The sequence below is a fragment of the Myotis yumanensis genome, unplaced genomic scaffold (assembly GCF_028538775.1).
Source record: "Myotis yumanensis isolate MYYU_CA2020_CCGP unplaced genomic scaffold, mMyoYum1.0.hap1 SCAF_2, whole genome shotgun sequence".
Taxonomy (NCBI): Eukaryota; Metazoa; Chordata; class Mammalia; order Chiroptera; family Vespertilionidae; genus Myotis; species Myotis yumanensis.
In genome coordinates this window covers 70,385,852-70,407,724 of record NW_027223753.1, presented here as the reverse complement: position 1 = coordinate 70,407,724, position 21,873 = coordinate 70,385,852, and the positions used below count along the sequence as shown (strand labels likewise).

The 21,873-nt window shown below is 39.9% G+C and overlaps 1 protein-coding gene across 1 annotated transcript in view; it reads right to left on the bottom strand.

Annotated features, from left to right (window-relative positions):
* Positions 1–9,445: 9,445 nt before the first annotated feature.
* Positions 9,446–21,873, bottom strand: part of BRDT (bromodomain testis associated) — a 34,489-nt gene continuing 22,061 nt past the window's right edge. The window contains exons 13-17 of the mRNA XM_070403412.1: positions 21,265–21,436; positions 14,049–14,146; positions 13,161–13,366; positions 12,245–12,419; positions 9,446–9,514 (exon numbers count right to left, since the gene is read on the bottom strand). Coding sequence (XP_070259513.1) covers positions 9,446–9,514; positions 12,245–12,419; positions 13,161–13,366; positions 14,049–14,146; positions 21,265–21,436 — 720 coding nt within the window. The remainder of the gene's footprint in view (positions 9,515–12,244; positions 12,420–13,160; positions 13,367–14,048; positions 14,147–21,264; positions 21,437–21,873) is intronic.

Sequence of the window (21,873 nt, the reverse complement as noted above, 5' to 3'; positions counted from 1 at the left end):
GAGAACCGCTGCTAGTCTGTTCTCTGTCCCTATAAGTTTTTCCTTTACAAGAATATTGTATAAATAGAACCATCTAGTATGTAACCTTTTGCTTTTGGCTTCTTACACTTAGCATAATGCGTCTGACATTCAACCGTGCTGTTACATGCATTGTTCCTTTTTTTATTGCTCAGTAGTGTTTCATTGAAAGGATGTACCGTATTGTTTATCCATTCCCCAGTTAAGGGGCAGTTGCATTTCTTCCAGTTTTGGTGGCTATGAGGAAAGCCACTATAAGCATTCATGTAAAGTGGTTTTGTGTGTGTGTGTGTGTGTGTGTGTGTACATTTTCATTTAATTTGGTTAAATACTTATTAGAGTGGGATTGCTGGGCTAGGTGGCAAGGGTGCATTCAACTTTATGAGAAACTGACAAACTGTACAATTTTGAGTTTACATGGGCATTGTGTGAGAGTGATGGTTAGGTCAGATTCCTGCAAGCACGGGGATTATAAAAAAAAAATCTTGGGAGAAACCAAGATGGCGGTGTAGGTAAACACCGGAGTTTGCTGCCTCGAACAACCACTTCAAAAATACAACTAAAAGACGGAACGGACATCACCCAGAACCACAGGAAGGCTGGCTGAGGAGAGACTCTTCAACTAGAAGGAAAAACAACAGCATTACAAGGCTTAGAGGAGGCGCAGTGTGGAAAATTTAAAGGTTCGGTGGTGCGGCAGTGCGCGCGCAAAGCGGGCTGGTGGCTGAGGGCGCGGTTGTCGTTTTCAGTCAGGAGTGAGTCTCAGACTTTGGGCCACAGATCCGGGCGAGTCTCTAGGGACCCAGACTCAAACAGGAGAAGCGGGACTGTCTGGCTACGGTCCCTCCGAGGTTTGCAGCGGTTGCGGGGACAGAGAGGCAGAGCCCCTGGAGACGGACTGAGAGCAGCCATAGCTGCTCCCTCCCCCCGCCCTGTTGAGCCCGCCCCGCCCAAACCCTGCGCACAGCCATTTGCCGATCGCCTCAGGCAAAGGCTGGACTAGCGCCTCCCCCGAGGACTGAAGTTTTTCACACAGCTGATTCCTACAGCCAGTTGGCCTGGTGGTCAAATCCCTCTAGTGTTAACTACAACAATTAAGGCTTGGCTAGAACAAGACTGTGCACAAAGACCACAAGGGGGTGCACCAAGAAAGCATAAAAGATGCGGAGACAAAAAAACATGACAGAAATGGAGGATATGGAGCTAAGAATCGCAATTTTGAGGGCTTGCTATAAACTTGAGCAGAGCCTCACGAAAACTAATGTGACCCTTGATGCTACGATAAAGAAATTAGAAAGTAAGCATACACGGACTGAAATAAAGAATATTATACCCAATAGCAGACCAGAGGAGCACAAGAATCAAACCGAAGAAGCAAAAAACACCCAACTGGAAAAGCAAAATGAAAAAAGAATCCGAAAGTGTGAAGATAGTGTAAGGAGCCTCTGGGACAGCTACAAGCGTACCAACATCAGAATAATAGGAGTGCCAGAAGATGAGAGACAGCAAGATATTGAAAACCTATTTGAAGAAATAATGGCAGAGAACTTCCCCCACCTGGTGAAAGAAATGGACTTACAGGTCCAAGAAGCGCAGAGAACCCCAAACAAAAGGAATCCAAAGAGGACCACACCAAGACACATCATCATTAAAATGCCAAGAGCAAAAGACAAAGAGAGAATCTTAAAAGCAGCAAGAGAAAGAGACTCAATTACCTACAAGGGAATACCCATACAACTGTCAGCTGATTTCTCAACAGAAACTTTGCAGGCCAGAAGGGAATGGCAAGAAATATTCAAAGTGCTGAATACCAAGAACCTACAACCAAGACTACTTTATCCAGCAAAGCTATCATTCAGAATTGAAGGTCAGATAAAGAGCTTCACAGACAAGGAAAAGCTAAAGGAGTTCATCACCACTAAACCAGTATTATACGAAATGCTGAAAGGTATCCTTTAAGAAGAGGAAGAAGAAAAAGGTAAAGATACAAATTGTGAACAACAAACATGCATCTATCAACATGTGAATCTAAGAATCAAGTGAATAAATAATCTGATGTACAGAATGAACTGGTGATTATAATGAATCAGGGACATAGAAAGGGAATGGACTGACTATTCTTGGGGGGGAAAGGGGAATGGGAGATTCGGGAAGAGACTGGACAAAAATCGTGCACCTATGGATGAGGACAGTGGGTGGGGAGTGAGGGCGGAGGGTGGGGCGGGAACTGGGAGGAGGGGAGTTATGGGGGGGAAAAAAGAGGAACAAATGTAATCTGAACAATAAAGATTTAAAAAAAAAAATCTTAAATTTTAGCCATACCAAGAAGTGTGTAGTGGTATCATTGAAATTTTAATTTGCATTTCCCTAATGGTGAATGTTGAACATCTGTAGCACTTGTGTGCCACTCAAATACATTCTTCTTTGACTGCATTTGTTACTGGTGGTAGGAAGTGCAGAGGGCAGAAGGTGTCCTAATTCAGACTCACAGGCAGGCACTATGTCATTGGACATCAGGGCAGGACCTTCTCAATGATCCTTCCCCACCTCCCAGTACCACTCACAGTCTGCACCCCAGATGCAGTGCCTTCCCCCAGCAGCAGTGGCTCTTCATCAGTGCCTTAAAGGTGATAGTGTTTGCTGTTCTCCTCCCAGAAACTTGGTTTGTCTTCTTTCGTTGTTGTTAATCCTCACCCGAGGATCTTTTCCCATTGATTTTTTTTAAAAAATATATTTTATTGAGTTTTACAGAGAGGAAGGGAGAAGGATAGAGAGCTAGAAACATCGATGAGAAACATCGATCCGCTGCCTCCTGCACACCCCCTACTAGGGATGTGCCCGCAACCAAGGTACATGCCCTTGACCGGAATCGAACCTGGGACCCTTGAGTCTGCCGGCCGACGCTCTATCCACTGAGCCAAACAAGTTAGGGCTCCCATTGATTTTTAGGGAGAGTGCAAGAGAGGGGAAAGACAGAAACATCACGTGAGAGAAACACATGGATTGGTTGCCTCCTGCACCAGCCCGGGTGCACGGGGGAGGAGCCTGCAACCGGTGCTGGGAATCGACCTGGGACTGCTCTATCCACTGAGCCAAAGTGGCAAAGGCGGGGTTTGTATTCTTTAGGGAAGATAGGAGAGAAAGATTTGGGGATGGGGGATGGGCGGGGAGGGCTTTTTGCTTTTCTTATATCTGCTGCCATTGTCTTTCGGGCCTGCATCCGAAGGATGGCTTCCTCAGAACCCTCATCCTGCACCCCAAATCTTCCTTGTGAAGTACTGACGCCTGGATGCAGTCTATGGAGAAGAGCCTGAAAGTGTTTGCAGATTTCTCTTGTGTTCCCAGGGGCTCTACATTCTCAGCTACTCAGCCTTTAGCAATTTGATACAACTTTTAGATGATTTTTAAAAAATATATATTTTATTGATTTTTTTTACAGAGAGGAAGGGAGAGGGATAGAGAGTTAGAAACATTGATGAGAGAGAAACATGGATCAGCTACCTCCTGCACTCCCCCCACTGGGTATGTGTCCGCAACCAAGGTACATGCCCTTGACCGGAATCGAACCTGGGACCTTTCAGTCCACAGGCCGACGCTCTATCCACTGAGCCAAACCAGTTAGGGCTTTTAGATGATTTTTGTTATTACCAGATTATATAGAATTTGACAGTATCTGCTCAGGTAAGCCAGTACTTATGTCCTGCCTGTCCTTTGATGTTTTTGTCTTTTCTTAGATTTCAGGTTATTTTGGTTACCCTGCAATCTCAGCCCTCAGATTATTATTTTTAAAGGAAGGCCTACACTTACATGAATTTTGTGCATCGGGCCTCTAGTTAATAAATAATACAAGAGATATAAAAGCCTAAGCAACCGTCTGACCGTCTGGTAGCTATGACATGCAATGACCACGAGGGGGCAGACACTCAATGCAGAATCGAACCCGGAACCCTTCAGTCTGCAGGCTGACACTCTATCCACTGAGCCAAATCAGCTAGGGCTAAAAAATGTTTTCATATATATATTTGCCATATGTATATCCTCTTTGGTAAAATTTTTGGGGTTTTGCCTATTTTTTAGTTTTATTACTGTTGAGTTTTTAAAAGTAATTTATTGATTTTAGAGAGATTGGGGGGGGGGGAGAATTGATTTTGTTGTTCCACTTATTTATGCACTCAACTTTTACAAATTATTAAGGTACAACTCACCCTTCAAAGTGTAATTCAGTGATTTTTAGTATAGTCAATTATGGGAATTTGTTTCTTTATCTTCATATATTCTGGATATTAACATTTTGTGTTATAAATATTGTCTCTAATTGTCACTTGTCAATTTTTAATCCTATATAATAAAGAGGTAATATGCAAATTGACTGTCATGCCCTCACACAAGATGGCCACCCCCATGTGGTCACAAGATGGCCGGCAGGGGAGGGCAGTTGTGGGCTATCAGGCCAGCAGGGGAGGGCAGTTAGGACCCTGCCAGCCCGGTCGCCCCTAACTGCCCTTCTATGCCAACCTGGTCCCCCCCAACTGCCCTCTGCTGCAGGCCTGGTCCCCCCCAACTGCCCTCCCCTGCAGGCCTAGTCCCCGCCAACTGCCCTCCCTTGCAGGCCTGGTCATCCCCAACTGCCCTCCCCTGCCAGCCCAGTCACCCCTAACTGCCCTCCCCTGCAGGCATGGTCCCCCCCCCCCCAACTTCTCTCCCTCCCCTGCAAGCCCAGTTGCCCCAAACTACCCTCCCCTGCAGGCATGGTCCCCCCCCAACTGCCCTCCCTCCCCTGCAAGCCCAGTTGCCCCAAACTGCCCTCCCCTGCAGGCATGGTCTCCCCCCAACTGCCCTCCCCTGCCAGCCTGGTCGCCCCTAACTGCCCTTCCCTGCGGCCATCTTATGCAAGTGCGTGATGGTCAATTTGCATATTACCACTTTATTATATAGGATAAACAAATTGACAAGTGACAATTAGAGACAATATAACACAGTGTTAATATCCAGAATATATGAAGATAAAGAAACAAATTCCCATCATTGACTATACTAAAAATCACTGAATTACACTTTGAAGGGTGAGTTGTACCTTAATAATTTTCAAATTCTGCCCCAGCTAGTTTGGCTCAGCAGATAGAGTGATTCCAGTCAAGGGCCCATGCCCAGGTTGCCGGCTTGATCCCTAATACAAAGTGTGCAGAAGGCAGCCGATCAATGATACTCTCTCATTATTGATGTTTCTATCTCCTTCCTTCCTCTATGAAATCAATGAAAATATATTTAAAAAATAGTAATTTTCAAATTCCTATAAAGAAAAAAATGTTTAGATTATAGATTGATGATGGGAGAGGTGGTATTGGTTAGAGGTCTGAGCACAGTGAAGATATAATTGACTGCTTAGAGAGAGTGAATGGACCAAGGGAAATGTATTAAGCTTTCTGGGCAGATGTAAGATTAACTTGAGTTTATGCTCATGAATTTTAAGCGAGATGAGTTACCATGTTTGCATGTTTTTCTCTAGCCAGTTAGATTCATGAGTGCAGAGCAGGCAGATTTAATAAGAATTTGAGTTTTGCCAAGTGACTGCCATAAACAAAGGAACAGTGGAATTGAGAGTGTATGCAAGGAAATGATCTATATAAAAATGTAAATGTTAGTTTGTTCAAAATCTTAAATCTCCGAAAGTTCTTCACCGATTGCTTTGAAATTTTGACACGTTGCATTCAAATACGTGCGTGTTTTTATATACCTATTATATAGATGTCACACCTGTGACAGGTAAAAACATGTTTTTGAAAAACAGCGCCATCTGTTGGACGTAAAAGCAACACACGCTATACTGTCCTCATTCCTCGAATTCCTATGATTCCAACGGATATGCCATTTCAATTTAAGAGATTGCAATTCCCAATTTGATTGGCGTTTGCAGTCACCATCAACAAAGCTCAGGGCCAATCTTTAGAATTGTGTGGTTTAGATCTAGACACGGATTGCTTCTCACATGGACAATTATATGTTGCATGTTCCAGAGTCGGCAAACCAGACAATCTCTATATCTGCACAGACAATGGAACAACAAAAAATATTGTATACCCACAAGCATTGTGAAATTAAACATATTAGAAACGTGCGCTTTCTCTTTTCTTTCTTTTCCATTTAACCAGACTGAGCCACAGCAATGCGTGGCCGTGTACAGCTAGTTACAAATAATGTACTACAAACTTTGGAAAAGGATAGATGAAGGCATCAAGAGAGAGCTACTGTGTAAAGGCACTAGGATTAATGCGCTGTAGGTCCTTGTGATGTCTAAGGATGACTGGAGTCAAGGGAGTAAGCTAGAAAAAATAGGAGGTAGTGCAGTGATGGCGAACCTATGACACGTGTGTCAGAGGTGACACGCAAACTCATTTTTTTGGTTGATTTTTCTTTGTTAAATGGCATTTAAATATATAAAGTAAATATCAAAAATATACATCTTTGTTTTACCATGGTTGCAAGTATCAAAAAGTTTCTATATGTGACACGGCACCAGAGTTAAGTTAGGGTTTTTCAAAATGCTGACAAGCCGAGCTCAAAAGGTTCGCCATCACTGAGGTAGTGAGGTAGGGTGCTTGAGACTAAGGAAGGGTTTTAATTATTGATATTGACAAAGGAGTAGCTATGATTGATTAGATACTAAGATCATTAGCAGAAAGGTCAAGAATTTCAGAAGTGTTTAGGAAGTGACAATGAAACAGACTTAAACCTCTGGGGAACAAGGAGTGAACCAGGGATGGCAAATGACTATAGGTGGTATTATGGTCTTATGATCATGAAAAACATATAACTGGGGTATTTAGGAAAGAAGGAGAATGGTCTGCAACTGGTACTCCAAATTTAAGAAAAACATCACTGAAAAAAACACACACACAAAAAACAGGCAGTTAAATGAGAATGTGCAGGAGAAAGAGAGCCAGGGTTCAGTTCAAGTGTGGCTCTCCAATTTAAAGGGCTTGCTCAACTATGTAAACTATTGGACCCCATCCCCAGATTTTCTCATTTAGTAAGTCTGAGAATTTGTATTTCTAAAACATTCCCACATGATGCTGAGACAGATGGCCTAAGGACCACATGTGCAGAACTAAAGAACAAAAAGAGGAAAGAAACAAAAAGTTGTTTATAGAGGGAATGCTGTTGATGACTGATCACCAATACCAGAAAACACAATGAAAAAGTCTTAGAAGTTGGAGAGATGAGGACTTAAACGGGTCCTCCTGAAACCAGGTTTTAGTTGAAGGCTAACAAATTGCATGCAATATTTCATGAACTTAACAAAAGTAAACTCCATGTAAGAAGAGAAGTCAAACAATCTTTTACTGAATATCTCTCTATATAAAAACCTAATATGCTAAGTGTCTGACAGAGCGGTCAACTGATTGGTCACTATGATGTGCACTGACCACCAGGGGGCAGATGCTCTGATCAGTAGGTTAGCTTGCTGCTGGGGTCTGGCCAATCGGGACTGGGTGAGATGGGGCCAGACACGCCCTGGACTCCTCCCATGGTCCCTCCTGCACTCCCTCCCTGGCCACTGGCCCCACTCAGCTCTGATATTTCTCTCTCCAAAACTGACTTCAACCACTACCAAAAGTTTGTTGAGCATCTGCAATATGCCAGACTCCTTACAGACCAAGCAAAGGTTAAAGTTTAAGTTGGTTAAACTAATTTCTGATACTCATATCACAGCTCTCTAAGTGCTGCTCCAAGTGTTTATATAATAACCTCAAGAAAGCCATTATCACCCTGGCTTCTTGGTAGCTCAGTTGGTTAGAGCTACCAAGGTTGTGGGTTCAATCCCCAGTCAGGGCACATAGAATAATCAATGAATGGGTGCATAAAGAAATGGAACAACAAATCGATGTCTCTCTTTCAAATGAATAAATAAAAAAACACACCCATTATTCTTTAATATAAAAAGGTATGTTAAAGCTACACTTTCTTATTTTATCTATAGACAAAGATAATTGATCAGTTTTATTAATTAAAGACAGTTGAAAGATTGAGTGTGTGCATTTGACAGAAGTGTGCATTTGACAGAAGTAAATTCTTATTTACTATTCTAGTTCTTTCTCTTCAAAATGGAAAATTTGCCCTGGCTGGGTAGCTCAGTTGGTTAGAGCACCATCCCTATACATTAAGGTTGGAAGGAAAATTTCCCAAATCTTAAAAGTATCACATAATCAATATTAAAAAGAACCATTAAAATACTGAAGTATAAAGGAAATGAAAGCAATACCTGTTTTTCCATCATCTAGAGGTAACCACTATGTATTTCTCATGTATTTTTATATATCTACATATATATACATATATAGATAGATAGATATAGATATAGCTCGTCTATACCTCTATGATCTTTTAGGAAAATAACATAATGCATACTGTTAGTAGAAAATACTAATTTCTTGGTTAAAAATATGCTTAGTTGAATAGTTATGATATTATTTTAATATTAGCATTTTAGCCACTAGTTAATCGTTTTTTAAATGGATGACAGTTTAGAAGTGTTTCCAAAAAATATATTATAAAAAAATGAACTCAAGAAACTTTTGTTTCTATCCATAATATATACACATTTTTAATTTTTACTTTAGATGGTATCAGAATAGTGCCTGAATTGTATAACACTTTAAGAGTCCAAAATCTTAAAATACATGGAGCTGATACACATGATTTGTACATAAATAGCAACTTGAGAATGAAAGAAAAATATTTTACAGATATAAAGAACTTACTACAATTAAGATTTACACATCCACTGCTATCACATATACAAGTTAAGAAATGCTGTATAAGTTCCTATAGAGACTTATATACATAATTAATACTCACTGTTAGTTATTTTGCTTCAAGTTAAACATCTTTCAAACCATAGGTAATCTTTTCCTTATACTAATTTCAATATAAATTTTGAATATATAACCAGCAGAAAATCTTATGTAACCTGACACTCAAAGAAACCAACTATTTGCTAGAGGTTCTAAATATTTTTGAAGGCAGACAAATACTTGTTTTAAAAGTTAAAAACTCAACAGGAACTATGCTTTAGATACACTTTTTATATATTCTTCATTTTTAAACAAACAGGGACTATCTCTTTTGGATTTTCATTGCTAAGACAAGGCCTATAATACAAAGCAAATAATTATTTAGAAAATGAATAACATCTGGGAATTTACTCAATTTTTAGGGATCCAATATTATAAAAGTTCCTGTAATGTCATTAAAAAAATGAACATATACCTATCAAGAAATGTAGTGAAAATTGTTTAATCATTTTAGAGTAGTCAAAATACAACATTAATATTGGTGTTTTGATGTCTGAAAGCAATAATTTTGCCATATGCATCTTAATCTTCTATATCATTCATTTTAAGTTGATGGTTAATTCAAAAACTGAGTTTTAATCAAAGTTGTTTTCAAACATTGTCATAATGTCACGTTGAAGAGTCATATCAATGGTACCAGCCATCTATAAAAAAGAAGAGAAAATTTAAATGTTACTTAAAAACATGACTTTATTACATCTATATAAACATGATTATGCATCATTTGGAACAGATCATACAATATGAATCCAACTTATTTAACATAATGATTTTGTATGTAATTTTTTCTGTATATATACTGTATAAGTTTAAAAAAATATATTTTATTGATTTTTTACAGAGAGGAAGGGCGAGGGATAGAGAGTTAGAAACATCGATGGGAGAGAAACGCCTCTTGCACACCTCCTACTGGGGATGTGCCCGCAACCAAAGTACATGCCCTTGGCCGGAATCGAACCTGGGACCTTTCAGTCCGCAGGCTGACGCTCCATCCACTGAGCCAAACCGGTTAGGGCAATACTGTATAATTTTTATTAAAATATTGTTTATGTGATAAATAATTAAAAATTACAAGAACACTAAGCTTAATCTTTCTCTCGTTGACAGAATGGGTATTAATAAGAACATGAACTGAGATTACATTATTTCACGTATCTCTGTAACCAATATAGTGCTGGGCACAGGCATATCAAATTATTTTCTGAATGAACCAATATCTTACCTATGCAATAGAACTACTGTATGCTTCAGCTATGAATTTTCTTTGATTCTGCCACTTAATAACTATGTAACCTTATACCCCTGTGATTCAGGTTAGATATTCTCTGGTCTCTGAAATGATACAAACTGTGAAAGCTCAAAACGAGATTTTTTTTTTTTTTAATCAGTAAACTGCAACAGCTGAGTGATAGGTAAAAGCATCAATTTGCAACTAATTGGTTGACTTCCTATATGGGGATCAATGTTTTCATTGGCTATCTGGGAAAAGATTTGGAATTATTACTTATCTACCAAAAGGATATTAAAGAGTTAGGTGTGACTCTTATGAACTACAAAAATTTATTTAAATATGCCTTAGAGACAAAAATGATAATTTCTTTTTAAAAAAATATTTCTTTTATTCATTTCAGAGAGGAAGGGAGAGGGAGAGAGAGATAGAAATATTAATGATGAGAGAGGATCATTGATCGGCTGCCTTCTGCATGCCCCCTACTGGGGATCGAGCCTACAATCCGGGCATGTGCCCTTGGCCAGAATCGAACATGGGACCCTTCAGTCCGCAGGCCGATGCTCTATCCACTGAGCCAAACCAGCTAGGGCATGATAATTTCTTACATCTTAAACCAGACTACTTTCTTAATGCCAGCTCTTAGGATGCCAAATATCTGCCCAGATCCAGATGGTCCCTCAAAGTGCTATTTTAACCCTCCAATACGAGAGTTGGATACATTGTCCTAGTCAAAATATCATGTGATACTCCTATAACTATCCAAACAGACTGCAAAATTCCAAGAATATTGTAATGAAACTTGTTTTTATTTAAAGGCACTTTATTTCAGATTCTCTTCCATCCTGACTAAAAAATCTTCACGTGTGGAATAATTGATATGGAACTAGTTATTCTCTACACCAGCTAACAGATACCATGATTTAAATATGAACACTCTAATCTATACATATAAAAACCTAAGTGACCAAATGACCGGTTGACTGGTCACTATAATGTGCACTGACCACCAGGAGATAGACGCTCAATGCACAGGATCAGGCTCCCTCCTGTCTGGATCAGGCCTGCAGGGATGGGGCCAAAACCACTATCCGACATCCCCCAAGGGGTCCAGATTGCAAGAGGGCGTAGGCCAGGCTGAGGGACCCCACCGGAGTGCGAATTTGGTGCACGAAAACTCTCTGCAGCTGACACCATAATCTGGATATTTCTTTCTTATATATACTTCAACCATTCAAAATTAAGAAAAAAAACTTGGCCAAAGAAACTGGCATGCAATGAGCTCTGTTAGGGTTCAAGTCATTGCAGGTTTTTAGGGTACGGATCTGTCAACTAGCAACATAAGAGTTCAGGTTGCCAAGGGTGACAGTTATCAAGCTGTTAGATGTGGCTTTATTAGTCAAGTTTTGGAGGGTTCCAGGTTTATTCCAGCTCCAGGAAAGTGTGTAGGATATTAGAAATTATATCAGGTTACCTAGTTGGATTGTTAAGTGGTAAGTAGGTTGCTAAGAAATCACTTATGGGTGACTGAAATCAGGCCCTTGTGAGTATGAACAGGAAAATTCTTAGGTCGCTAAAGGAAGACTTCCAGTAAAGTACTAATGAAATTTTAATAAAGAGCTCCTAAAAACCATAAAAAAACAGATAATATCAAACTTTGCTGTTTAAATTCATTAAAATTAAGTAAAATTTATTAGTCACATATGTGGCAGGTCACTATTATATTTAATAGATAAATAACATTTCTATCATTTTAGAAAGTTCTTTAAGTCCACACTACTTTAAAGTAGACCCATCATGTGTAACAACACTACTAAGTAAGTGATAAATCACTTTACCTATGTGCTAAATATTGTCCTACATACTCAATACATATAAATTCATTTCATCTTCACAATAGGCATTCTTTTTCTTCTTTTATAGACAAGGAGTTTGAGGCACAGAGAGGTTAAATAGCTAGCTCGGACCCAAAAGTCTAGCAAATGGCATAATCAGTATTTGAACCCACATATTGTAGTAGCTCCAGAACCTGATCGTAACACTGTCATTAAAAAACTACCTCAAATACATGTTTGAACATGTGAAGACACTGCTCTGTTAAATCTTTGCTTTGTTAGTTAGATTTAGTAAACTAAAATTCACTTACTGCTTCTCTCCTCCTCCGCTCTTGCTCTCTCTCCCTTGCTAAATTACGGTCTTTGAGAAGCCCAAGTCTACTGTTCTCTTGAGCTTCCAATGACTGCTGATGTTCTTTTTGCTTGTCTCCAAGGCACTTGTTTGGCATCTTATTTGAAAAGGATTCTGGAGTGGAGCCAGGGTGCCTGAAAGGAATAGTAGAACTCAAGTAGGTTTCAAATTCCTTAAAAGTTATTACAAAGTTATGCTATTATGCTATTAAATGACAAATATAAAGCAATGTTCTAGAAACCCCTCTTCATATATCATAACATTATTTTAAAGATTTATTTTTGAGGCCTAGCCAGTCTTGCTCAATGTTAGATTATCGGCCTGCAACTGATCTTCCATCCCCGGCCCTGGTTGGGGCATGTGTGGGAGGCAACCAATCTATGTGTCTTTCTCGAGTTGATGTTTCTCTCTGTCTCTTTCCCTCCATTCCACTCTCTTAAAATCAATGGAAAAAATATCCTCAGGTGAGGATTAACAACAACAACAAAAAACAAACGAACAAAAGATGGGTTTTTTTTTTTTGGTGTCTAACAAAGTGACGGGTTTTGAAAACTGTGACAAAGGTATACTACTATCTTCTTACACACAGACTGGAAACACTACTAAGACATTTCTGTTAAATTATGATATACTTATCATTTAGAAATATTAGTGTCTTTAGCAACTCAATGAATAACTTGATTATTTCTCTACTTTTCAAAGCAAACTACTACTTATTAATAAAAAAATAAATTTACTCTCTTGCAATTATAATTTTCTCTATGTTCTACTAAAAATAGGTAAATCATAGTCACATAACAGAACAGAAATTTAATATATTTTAAATATATATTCTAAATCTCTCAAGGCCTCCTTTAATCTAGTAAATTATAGACCTTTGATTTTCTTGAAATACTTTGGGTTCCTTTGTATTCTGTTCCAGATGTTTCCGTATTAGTTCCTGTGTTCGAGCTTTTACTTCCTTCTCTATTGCTGCTTTTCTAAACTGGTTGAAGAGCTCATCTGAAGATTTCCGTATACCTGAAGTTTTAACTGGTTTGCCTAAACTTTTCCAAGAGTCAGCATTCTTGATTTTTATATCCTAAAAAAAAATATCTGATTCAGTCTATGTCTACAGATATCATCCAAATTATGGAAGGAAAACAATGCTTTTTGATATGGTAATAGATAAAGGCTTAATGTAATTTTATAAAAGGTTACTACAGTCAGAAAAGATATAAAAACAGATAAGCTAAATTCAATTATTCATCTAAGACCAAATTAAAATAACATGCATGACAAGGATTTCAATGTACTGTGTAAAACATGTACTAAGGGTATGACAATCCACAAAAAATATAGCAATAAATAAACCAGTCACTGTAATAATAATATTTATCATCCTATATGGAAAATAAAGCAAGTATACACATGATTAATAAGAGACAAAGTCAGATGATACCATAAGAATGGCATAGGTTGGGGCACATGGGGCAGAAGGCAACCAATTGATGTTTCTCTCTCAAGTATGTCCTTAGGTGAGGATTAAAAAAACAACAAAAATCCAGGATACCTGGCAAATATTAGCATTATAGAATTTACAAATAAATACAATCATAAGAACTAAGGGTGGAGAAAGGTTGTTGCTCACAGGTAACTTTTTTTTTTAATAGGCAAAAATTAGGTTTAGAGATCCAAAATCTCGTTCAAGTTAATTAGGACCATTACCATATTAAAATTTAAATCCCTTTAATATTGTGAGAAAAAAATAACATTACTCTTACCTTCTGCACAGAAGCTTGACATTCAGACTCAACCACCATTGTGTCATCACCAGACTGATGCATTACAGTTAGGCCATTCAAGTGATTTTCAGAACCACCTAGATGCACACATTTTTAAAACAGTATAATCAAGACAGTTCATCTTACTTGTCCAGAATTTGTCTTTCCCCCCCTCTCTGGTTCAGAAACTATGAAAACAAAATGACTAATTTTTTGATGCTTCTCAACTTTCTTGGGACTCATTATACTGTAAAATAAACATTTTTCACTTGAAATTTACCACCTCTATTTCTGTCCCCTCCCCCCTCCCTTTTTTTTTTTGGTCAGCATAAAATAAAGCTGACATTGTGGTTCACCCACCAAAATCTATTTTATCTGTCCCAAAACTACAGCAGTCCTCCAGTGTGTAGGTTGACCTCAGCTCCATTAGAACAAACCAATCATGGTAATCCTACCCACATGGATCATTTAAGAAAGAGAAGGCATATGACAATGTAGGGCTTCTAGGGAAAGATGCATTCTGGTGGCCAAGTTCAGAACAAAGAAAACTCAAAGAATGGAAGAAATAAGACACCAGACACCTATAGTAAGCTAGTGAGAGGATGGGAATAGCAAAAGGTTGGTTTGACTCGAGATGAAGAGAACTATGCAATCCTGTTAATTATTAAGCTTTCATATATATATGCCATTTATTATGGATGAAGACAAATGCAGAAAGAGCTTGCATCTTTGTTAAGCCATGCCTAAACAACTGACCTATATGTGAACTACTGGTTTTATATGGTAACAAAAATCCTCATTGTTTACCCCAGTTTGAGCTGAGTTTTTTGTCATTTCTGACCAAGAGCATCTTGATTCATGAAACTTAATTGGGTCACTTCTGTTTCAATTCTCTTTAGTTATAGTCTACAGGTCCTAACAAGTGACAAAAGGACAGGGGGAACAAATGAAAACTGTATCACCTTTGTTCACCGACTCAAGTTCACAAATTTCTGGCCACTTGCATATGTAGGAATTTACATTTAAGCTCTACTACCCATCAATCCCTTGACTGATCTTCTGGCTAAATCACACTAGTTGAAGTTGAGGCTTGAAGAAGAGAGGAACATTAAGGGATAGGAAGTGAGCATAGGAGGGTGAAACAAAACACTATCAATAGATGTATGAATGAACAAAATTAAAAGTGTATATTCCTATACTAGAGGCCCAGTGCACGAAATTGGTGCACTGACGGGGGGGGGGGGGGGGGGCCTCAGCCTGGCCTGTACCCTCTTGCAGTCTGGTAGCCCTTTGGGGGATGTCCGACTGATGGGGGAAGCAGGCCTAAGTCGTCACTCGGACATCCTTAGTGCTGCTGAGAGGCGGGAGAAGCTCCTGCCACTGCTGCTGCACTTGCCAGCTGTGAGCCCAGCTTATGGCTGAGCAGCACTCCCCCTGTGGGAGCACACTGACCACCAGGGGGCAGCTCCTACATTGAGCACCTGCTCCCTGTGGTCAGTGCGTGCCATAGTGACCAGTCATTTGCCGTTTGGTTGATTTGCATATTAGCCTTTTATTATATAGGATGGCCCAATGTACCTACGCTTTCTCAGTTTGACAACGAATGGAAAAACAGGGAGGAAAGCTATAAGTACAGAACTATATCCCTTCTCTGCTTGGGGCCAAATGTTATTTAAGAAGTATAAAGAGTATATATGTCAAGTAAATTCTAAATGACTCTCAGTTTGCTAACTCTGAGTAAGTGGTGGCAATGCCCTTATCAATAATTAAAGAGGAAAGATTTAAATGTGGGGGTTAAAAAGGGGAAATTTAGTTTTGAAATGCTGTTTGACATGTTTATGTTATGTTTAAGGGTAGTTGTTCAGTAGAGTTATATAAATACTAGTGGCCTAATGCACGAAATTTGTGCACATTAAAAGGGGATTAATTAGAGGAAATATTTTAATATTGCTATTTGCCCTTTATAATAGAAGTGTCAGAGATGAAAGAAAATTAGTAAAATGTATATGAAAATCTTCCTCCTGTCAGAGTCTGGGGTGCACCACGAGACCCAGAGTCAAGTCCCCGCCCACCCATGTGCGCCTTGAAATTGTGCGAGACCCAGACCTGGCCAGTCCCACCCCCATCAAGTCCTGCCGTGCGGGGTCGCAGCCTCAGGTCCCCCATCAAGCCCCGCTGGGCGGGGGTTGTGGCCTGAGTTTCCCTGTCAAGCCTCACAGGGGTGGGTGTGTGGGGGTGATGCAGCCTGATGTCCCTGGTGATTGCTTGTTAAGGATCGTTACAGGAACTTGGCCTCTGCTGTGGGTGTAGCTATCTTGTGTCATGGAAACCCTGTCTCCACTCTGGGTGCCGCCATCTTTGTGATGGAGTGATGGTCAATTTGCATATTCCCTCTTTATTATATAGGACTAGAGGCCCGGTGAACAAAAATTTGTGCACTCGGGGGGAAAGGGGGATCCCTCAGCCGGGCCTGTGCCCTCTCGCAGTCTGGGACCCCTCGGGAGATAATGACCTGCTGGCTTAGGCCTGCTCCTGGGTGGCAGAGGGCAGGCCCAATCCCTAGGTGCAGCCCCTGGTCGGGCTCAGAGCAGGGCTGATTGGGGGGTTGGGGCACCACCCCCTATCACACTCAAGGCAGGGTCGATGGGGAGGTTGCGGCGCCACCCCCTGTGGTGCACAGAGCAGGGCCAATCAGGGGGTTGGGGCACTGCCCCCTGTCACACTCAGAGCAGGGCCCATCAGGGGGGTTGGGGCTCCGTACCCTGCAGGGCCAATCAGGGGGTTGGGGCGCTGCCCCCTGTCACGCACAGAGCAAGGCCCATTAGGGGGGTTGGGGAGCTCCCCCCTGTCATGCACATAGCAGGGCCGATCAGGGGGTTGGGGCGCCGCCACTCTCACACTCAGGGCAGGGCCGATGGGGAAGTTATGGCTCTACCCTGTCACACACAGAGCAGGGCCTGTGGGGGGAGGAGGGGACGCCGCACCAAGTCACACACAGAGCCGCAGGGCGATCAGGGGGTTTGGGCACTGCCCCCTGTCACGCTGATCTGGTGGCAGGAGGCCTCGTGGCTCCGCTGATCCCGGTGCTGGGAGGCATATTACCCTTTTACTATATAGGATAGAGGCCTGGGGGCCGGCTGGTTTGCCCTGAAGGGTGTCCTGGATCAGGGTGGGGTCCCCACTGGGGTGCCTGGCCAGCCTGGATGAGGTGATGATGGCTGTTTGCAGCTGGTCACACACCCTTCAGGGTGGGGGTCCCCACTGGGGTGCCTGGCCAGTCTGGGTGAAGAGCTGAGGGCTGCTTTCAGGCTGGCAGTTGACTGAAGCTCCCAACCACTCCTTTTTTTCTTTTTTCTTTTTTTTTTCTGGGCCAGCTTTAGCTCTGGCTCTAGCTCTGAGGCTTCCGCTGCTGAAAGCAGGTATCTGGTTTGTTTGCGTTCTATAATCGAAACAATGTATAACTCTAGCTCTGAGATCCCAGCTGGCTGAAAGCTGGTTTCTGGGGTTTTGTTTAGCTTCTATATTTGTTACAATGTTTCTTAGAGTTGCAGCTCAGAGGCCGGCAAGTCAGGTGGGGAACGTTGGAGTCTGCAGTCACTGAAGGAAGCAAGCCTCCCTGTTCGCATCAGCTGCCTGGCTGCCGGCTGCCATCTTGGCTGACAGTTAATTTGCATATCTCCCTGATTAGCCAATGGGAAGGGTAGCGGTCGTACGCTAATTACCATGTTTCTCTTTTATTAGTGTAGATTAGTGTAGATACCCAGGACTTGGATGCTTGAGTTGTAAAAATGAGACTAGAAGTCATAGACACCAAGATGATCACTCAGGAAGGATGTACAGATCATTGTACACTTGAGCAAATGGAAGTCGGCTTCAAGCCTACTGCTATGACAGGGGATCACTAGCTTATGAAGCCTATACTTTGGAACATGGCTAAAAAGCCCTGCAGTAAAGTAAAATGATAAGAGGCTTAAGGATATAACTCAGATTAGTATCAACAGTTAAAGCAACAGCCCAGCTGCTCTCCTCTGGTCTCTATGCCACATTCCTCCAACTGATTTACATAATATTGGCAGATTAATTACCCTGAAGCACACCCTTTTGCTCAAAAAAACCCTTCATTGGCTACCCACTGACTACACCACTGCCATCATGTCCAAAGTCTTTAGATATCAAGTTTCTTTATTATCTGAACCAGGTTTACATTTCCAAATTTATTTCCTTGTATTTCTGTTTATCCAGTCAAAGCTTTAACCACATCTAATGACTGGCTTCCTAAATACACTTCATTGATGCTGTTTCCACCATACAAAATGCCTTCCAATCCTAGATATACATAGACAAATCTTACTTTTTCTCCAGTATCCAGCTCAAATGATATTTGTTTATCCTGTAAAATACATATCTACCAAAGAGATCAGGTTATTCTGCCTTACCACGTCCTTAAATTTCATTTTTGATTGTTTTAGGGCATAATATTTTTTTTTAGTTTATATTCCAGTTGTTTGTTTTTGCTACTAGATGGCAAACTCTTCGATGTACCTTTTCATTTGCCATGCAAATCCACACTGATGACAGCATAAGTTTTGGTTTTTAAAAAATTCTTAATAAAATTGAGAGGTTTGTAAGCTGGGAAAGGTTAAGTTATAAGGATAAGGTAGTAATTGTTTATGACTAAAAACGTCAACTTATTTTAAGGAAAAAAATTAGACATATTTCAGTTCATGTAGAGATAATAGCAGAGGTTTTTTTTTTTTAAAAAAAGCTGATGACATTGAAAATTCAATTTAAAAAATATTTTGCTTACTCTAATATTTTGTCATGTGTTTTTCTTTTTAAGTAAGAAAACTTTGGTAATGTTTTTCTTACTTTCATTGTTTAAATTAGAGGTGTAACCCCAATTTTTTTCTATTGAGATTAAACTCCAGAAAAGTAAAATTCTACATATATTTTATAGCTTTTATATATTTACAGTTTCTCTTGAACATAGTGCCACCTACAGTTGACAAATGAAAACCATGTTGCTTCTGAAAAATGAGTAAGTGTAGCAGAACAGGCAGCCAGCCACTCTAACATCACCCAAACTTTCCCTTTACAGATCATGTTATAATCACCATGTAAACAGAAATTGAAGTAATACAATAACAGATTCCAACTGAAGACTTAGATATGTAAAACCTACTTTTTCGTAGATAGGATTTTAAAAAAACACCACCATCTTGACTTTCCTCTTTCTAATTGTTTTTCATTCTCTTTATTCTTCTTCAAGGCTATCCCTATCATTCTTCTATTAACTTACTATAATGAAAACAGCAACTTTTCCCTTCTGACCAGCCTTTAAACATGTTCAAATCCCTGACTAAAAACTCAAAACAAAACAACTCCCAGTCTTAGAAAAAAAACACCTTAATGTCAAAGTCACAGGTATCTTTCTTTCCTATTTGTTTTTTTGTTTGTTTGTTTGTTTTTACAAAATAAGTGACTCACATCTAGCACTGGTATTCAAGACGATCATGACCTAGAACCACTACACCTTCAGTAATTCTCCTGAGTATCTTGAAAATCTTTTTTCAGAAAATAATAAATATTTTACACTCTGGATCTTTTGTTATTCTTTTTCCTGGGATGCCCTACAGTGTTGCCTTAGATATTTTCTCTCTTGATCTCTACAGAATAGTGGGGAGCTTTTACTGGAAGCAATAAAGGTGTATCAAACTTCACTGTTTCCTCCTAATCTATGCTGCACAAAAACAGCTTAGAAATTTCTTCTGCTTTGGAAGGCCAAGTGGAAACCCAGAAGCAGCCTAGAGGGAAGGAGCCATGCATAAGGAATATCCACACCTGCCTCTAGTCTTGCCCTGGAAACATTAGCCTCAAGGTTTACTCCCTAGACTGTGCTCATAACTATCAGAGAATATCCGTTGTGTCACACATCCCTAGGAGAACAATTCTGAGACTGGCAATGCCTCCATTTCTGACAACCTATAAGGCATTTATGAAGTCAAATGAATCTAACCATATAAAGTTAGCAAATTTAGAAGACGTTTGTAGTAAGTACAAACCATCATTAGGCAAGTATTTCTAGCCCAAGTTGCCTTAGCTGTAAACTATTTATATAATTCCATTTCTTTCTATGAAATTTCTAAATATCTTTCCTCATTCAATCTTACCTTTCCAGCCCATGTAGGCATGGGCATCATGGAAATGAAGAGCAATATCTCCTAAGTCTGCTCAGAACTTGGTAGTATGGGCTCTGGCAGTGATGGTTTTTTTTATATAGCAAACATGCCAGTGTATATAATGTATATGAAAGTAAGTAGCATGTGAAGTGTACATATAATTTTTCATTCAAATGTAAAGAGTGCCGCCCTGACTTGTTTGGCTCAGTGGATAGAGCATCGGCCTGCGGACTGAAGGGTCCCAGGTTCGATTCCGGTCAAGGGCATGTACCTTGGTTGCAGGCACAGCCCTGGCAGGGGGTGTGCAGGAGGCAGCTGATCGATGTTTCTCTCTCATCAATGTTTCTAACTCTCTATCCCTCTCTCTTCCTCTCTGTAAAAAAAAACCAATGAAATATATATATATAAAAAAATGTAAAGGTTGCCTTTGGGTCTGAAGCAGATAATTTCTAACAATGTGTTTCAGTGATTATTTCTAACCTGAAATGTACTAGTTATGATTTTCAGAATCTCAGAATCTCATAGCAAATCAATTTTTTAAAAAATATATTTTTATTGATTTCAGATAGGAAGGGAGAGGGAGAGATAGAAACATCAATGATGAGAATCATTGATCAGTTGCCTCATGCATGCCCCCTACTGGGGATCGAGCCCACAACCCAGGCATATGACTTTGACCAAATTGAACCTGGGACCCTTCAGTCCACAGGCTGACGTTCTATCCACTGAGTCAAACAGGCTAGCAGTGGTCGGCAAACCCATTAGTCAACAGAGCCAAATATCAACAGTACAGTGATTGAAATTTCTTTTGAGAGCCAAATTTTTTAAACTTAAACTATATAGGTAGGTACATTGCTATTAACTTAATTAGGGTACTCCTAAGCCTTAGGAAGAGCCACACACAAGGGGCCAAAAGAGCCGCATGTGGCTCACGAGCGGCAGTTTGCCGACCACGGGTAGGGGTGACCTTAGCATTTTCATATACAGATTTAGAAGTCAGTTTCTCATTTGCAGTCATTTACTTGCTAATTTCTTACCTGAGGGAGGCAGGATTTGTAAAGGTGAAATGTTTTTCACACTTGGTTTATGTTCTAATTCTTGATGATTAATTGCTAACTGGTGGTGATCTGGTGCGGTTCCACTTGAATGTGTAGTCTGATGAAAAAGGGCAATAGTACTAGAGGTTGTATCTTGCATAGAAGATTGTATCTGTTAAGACAAAGTTAAATAAAACTACCTTTCAGCGTTTTAACCACACACAAAATATAACTAAGACTATGGAAACATAAGGAAAAAATATAATTGAACACTATCTTTGAATATGAAATTATTTAAGTCACACAAATTCATAAGGTATAATTATTCCTATCTTACAAATGAGAAAACCAAGGTTTAGAAAGATTAAATATCTTCGCCATCATATACATAGCTTATACTAAGTAGTTAAAGCCTAAAATCGTAATTACTAGTACCCATAGACTTACATGTATATTATCAAACAGTGCTACTTATTTTTAAGTGCTTTCCTGTGATCTACTGAAAACAAAAACCTAGCCTTTATATCAAATCTAGAGACAAATCCTCTTTTGCCCCTTTTTCTTTACTGAATTATAGACATAAAGGGAGAGGTGGTTAAAATCACATGA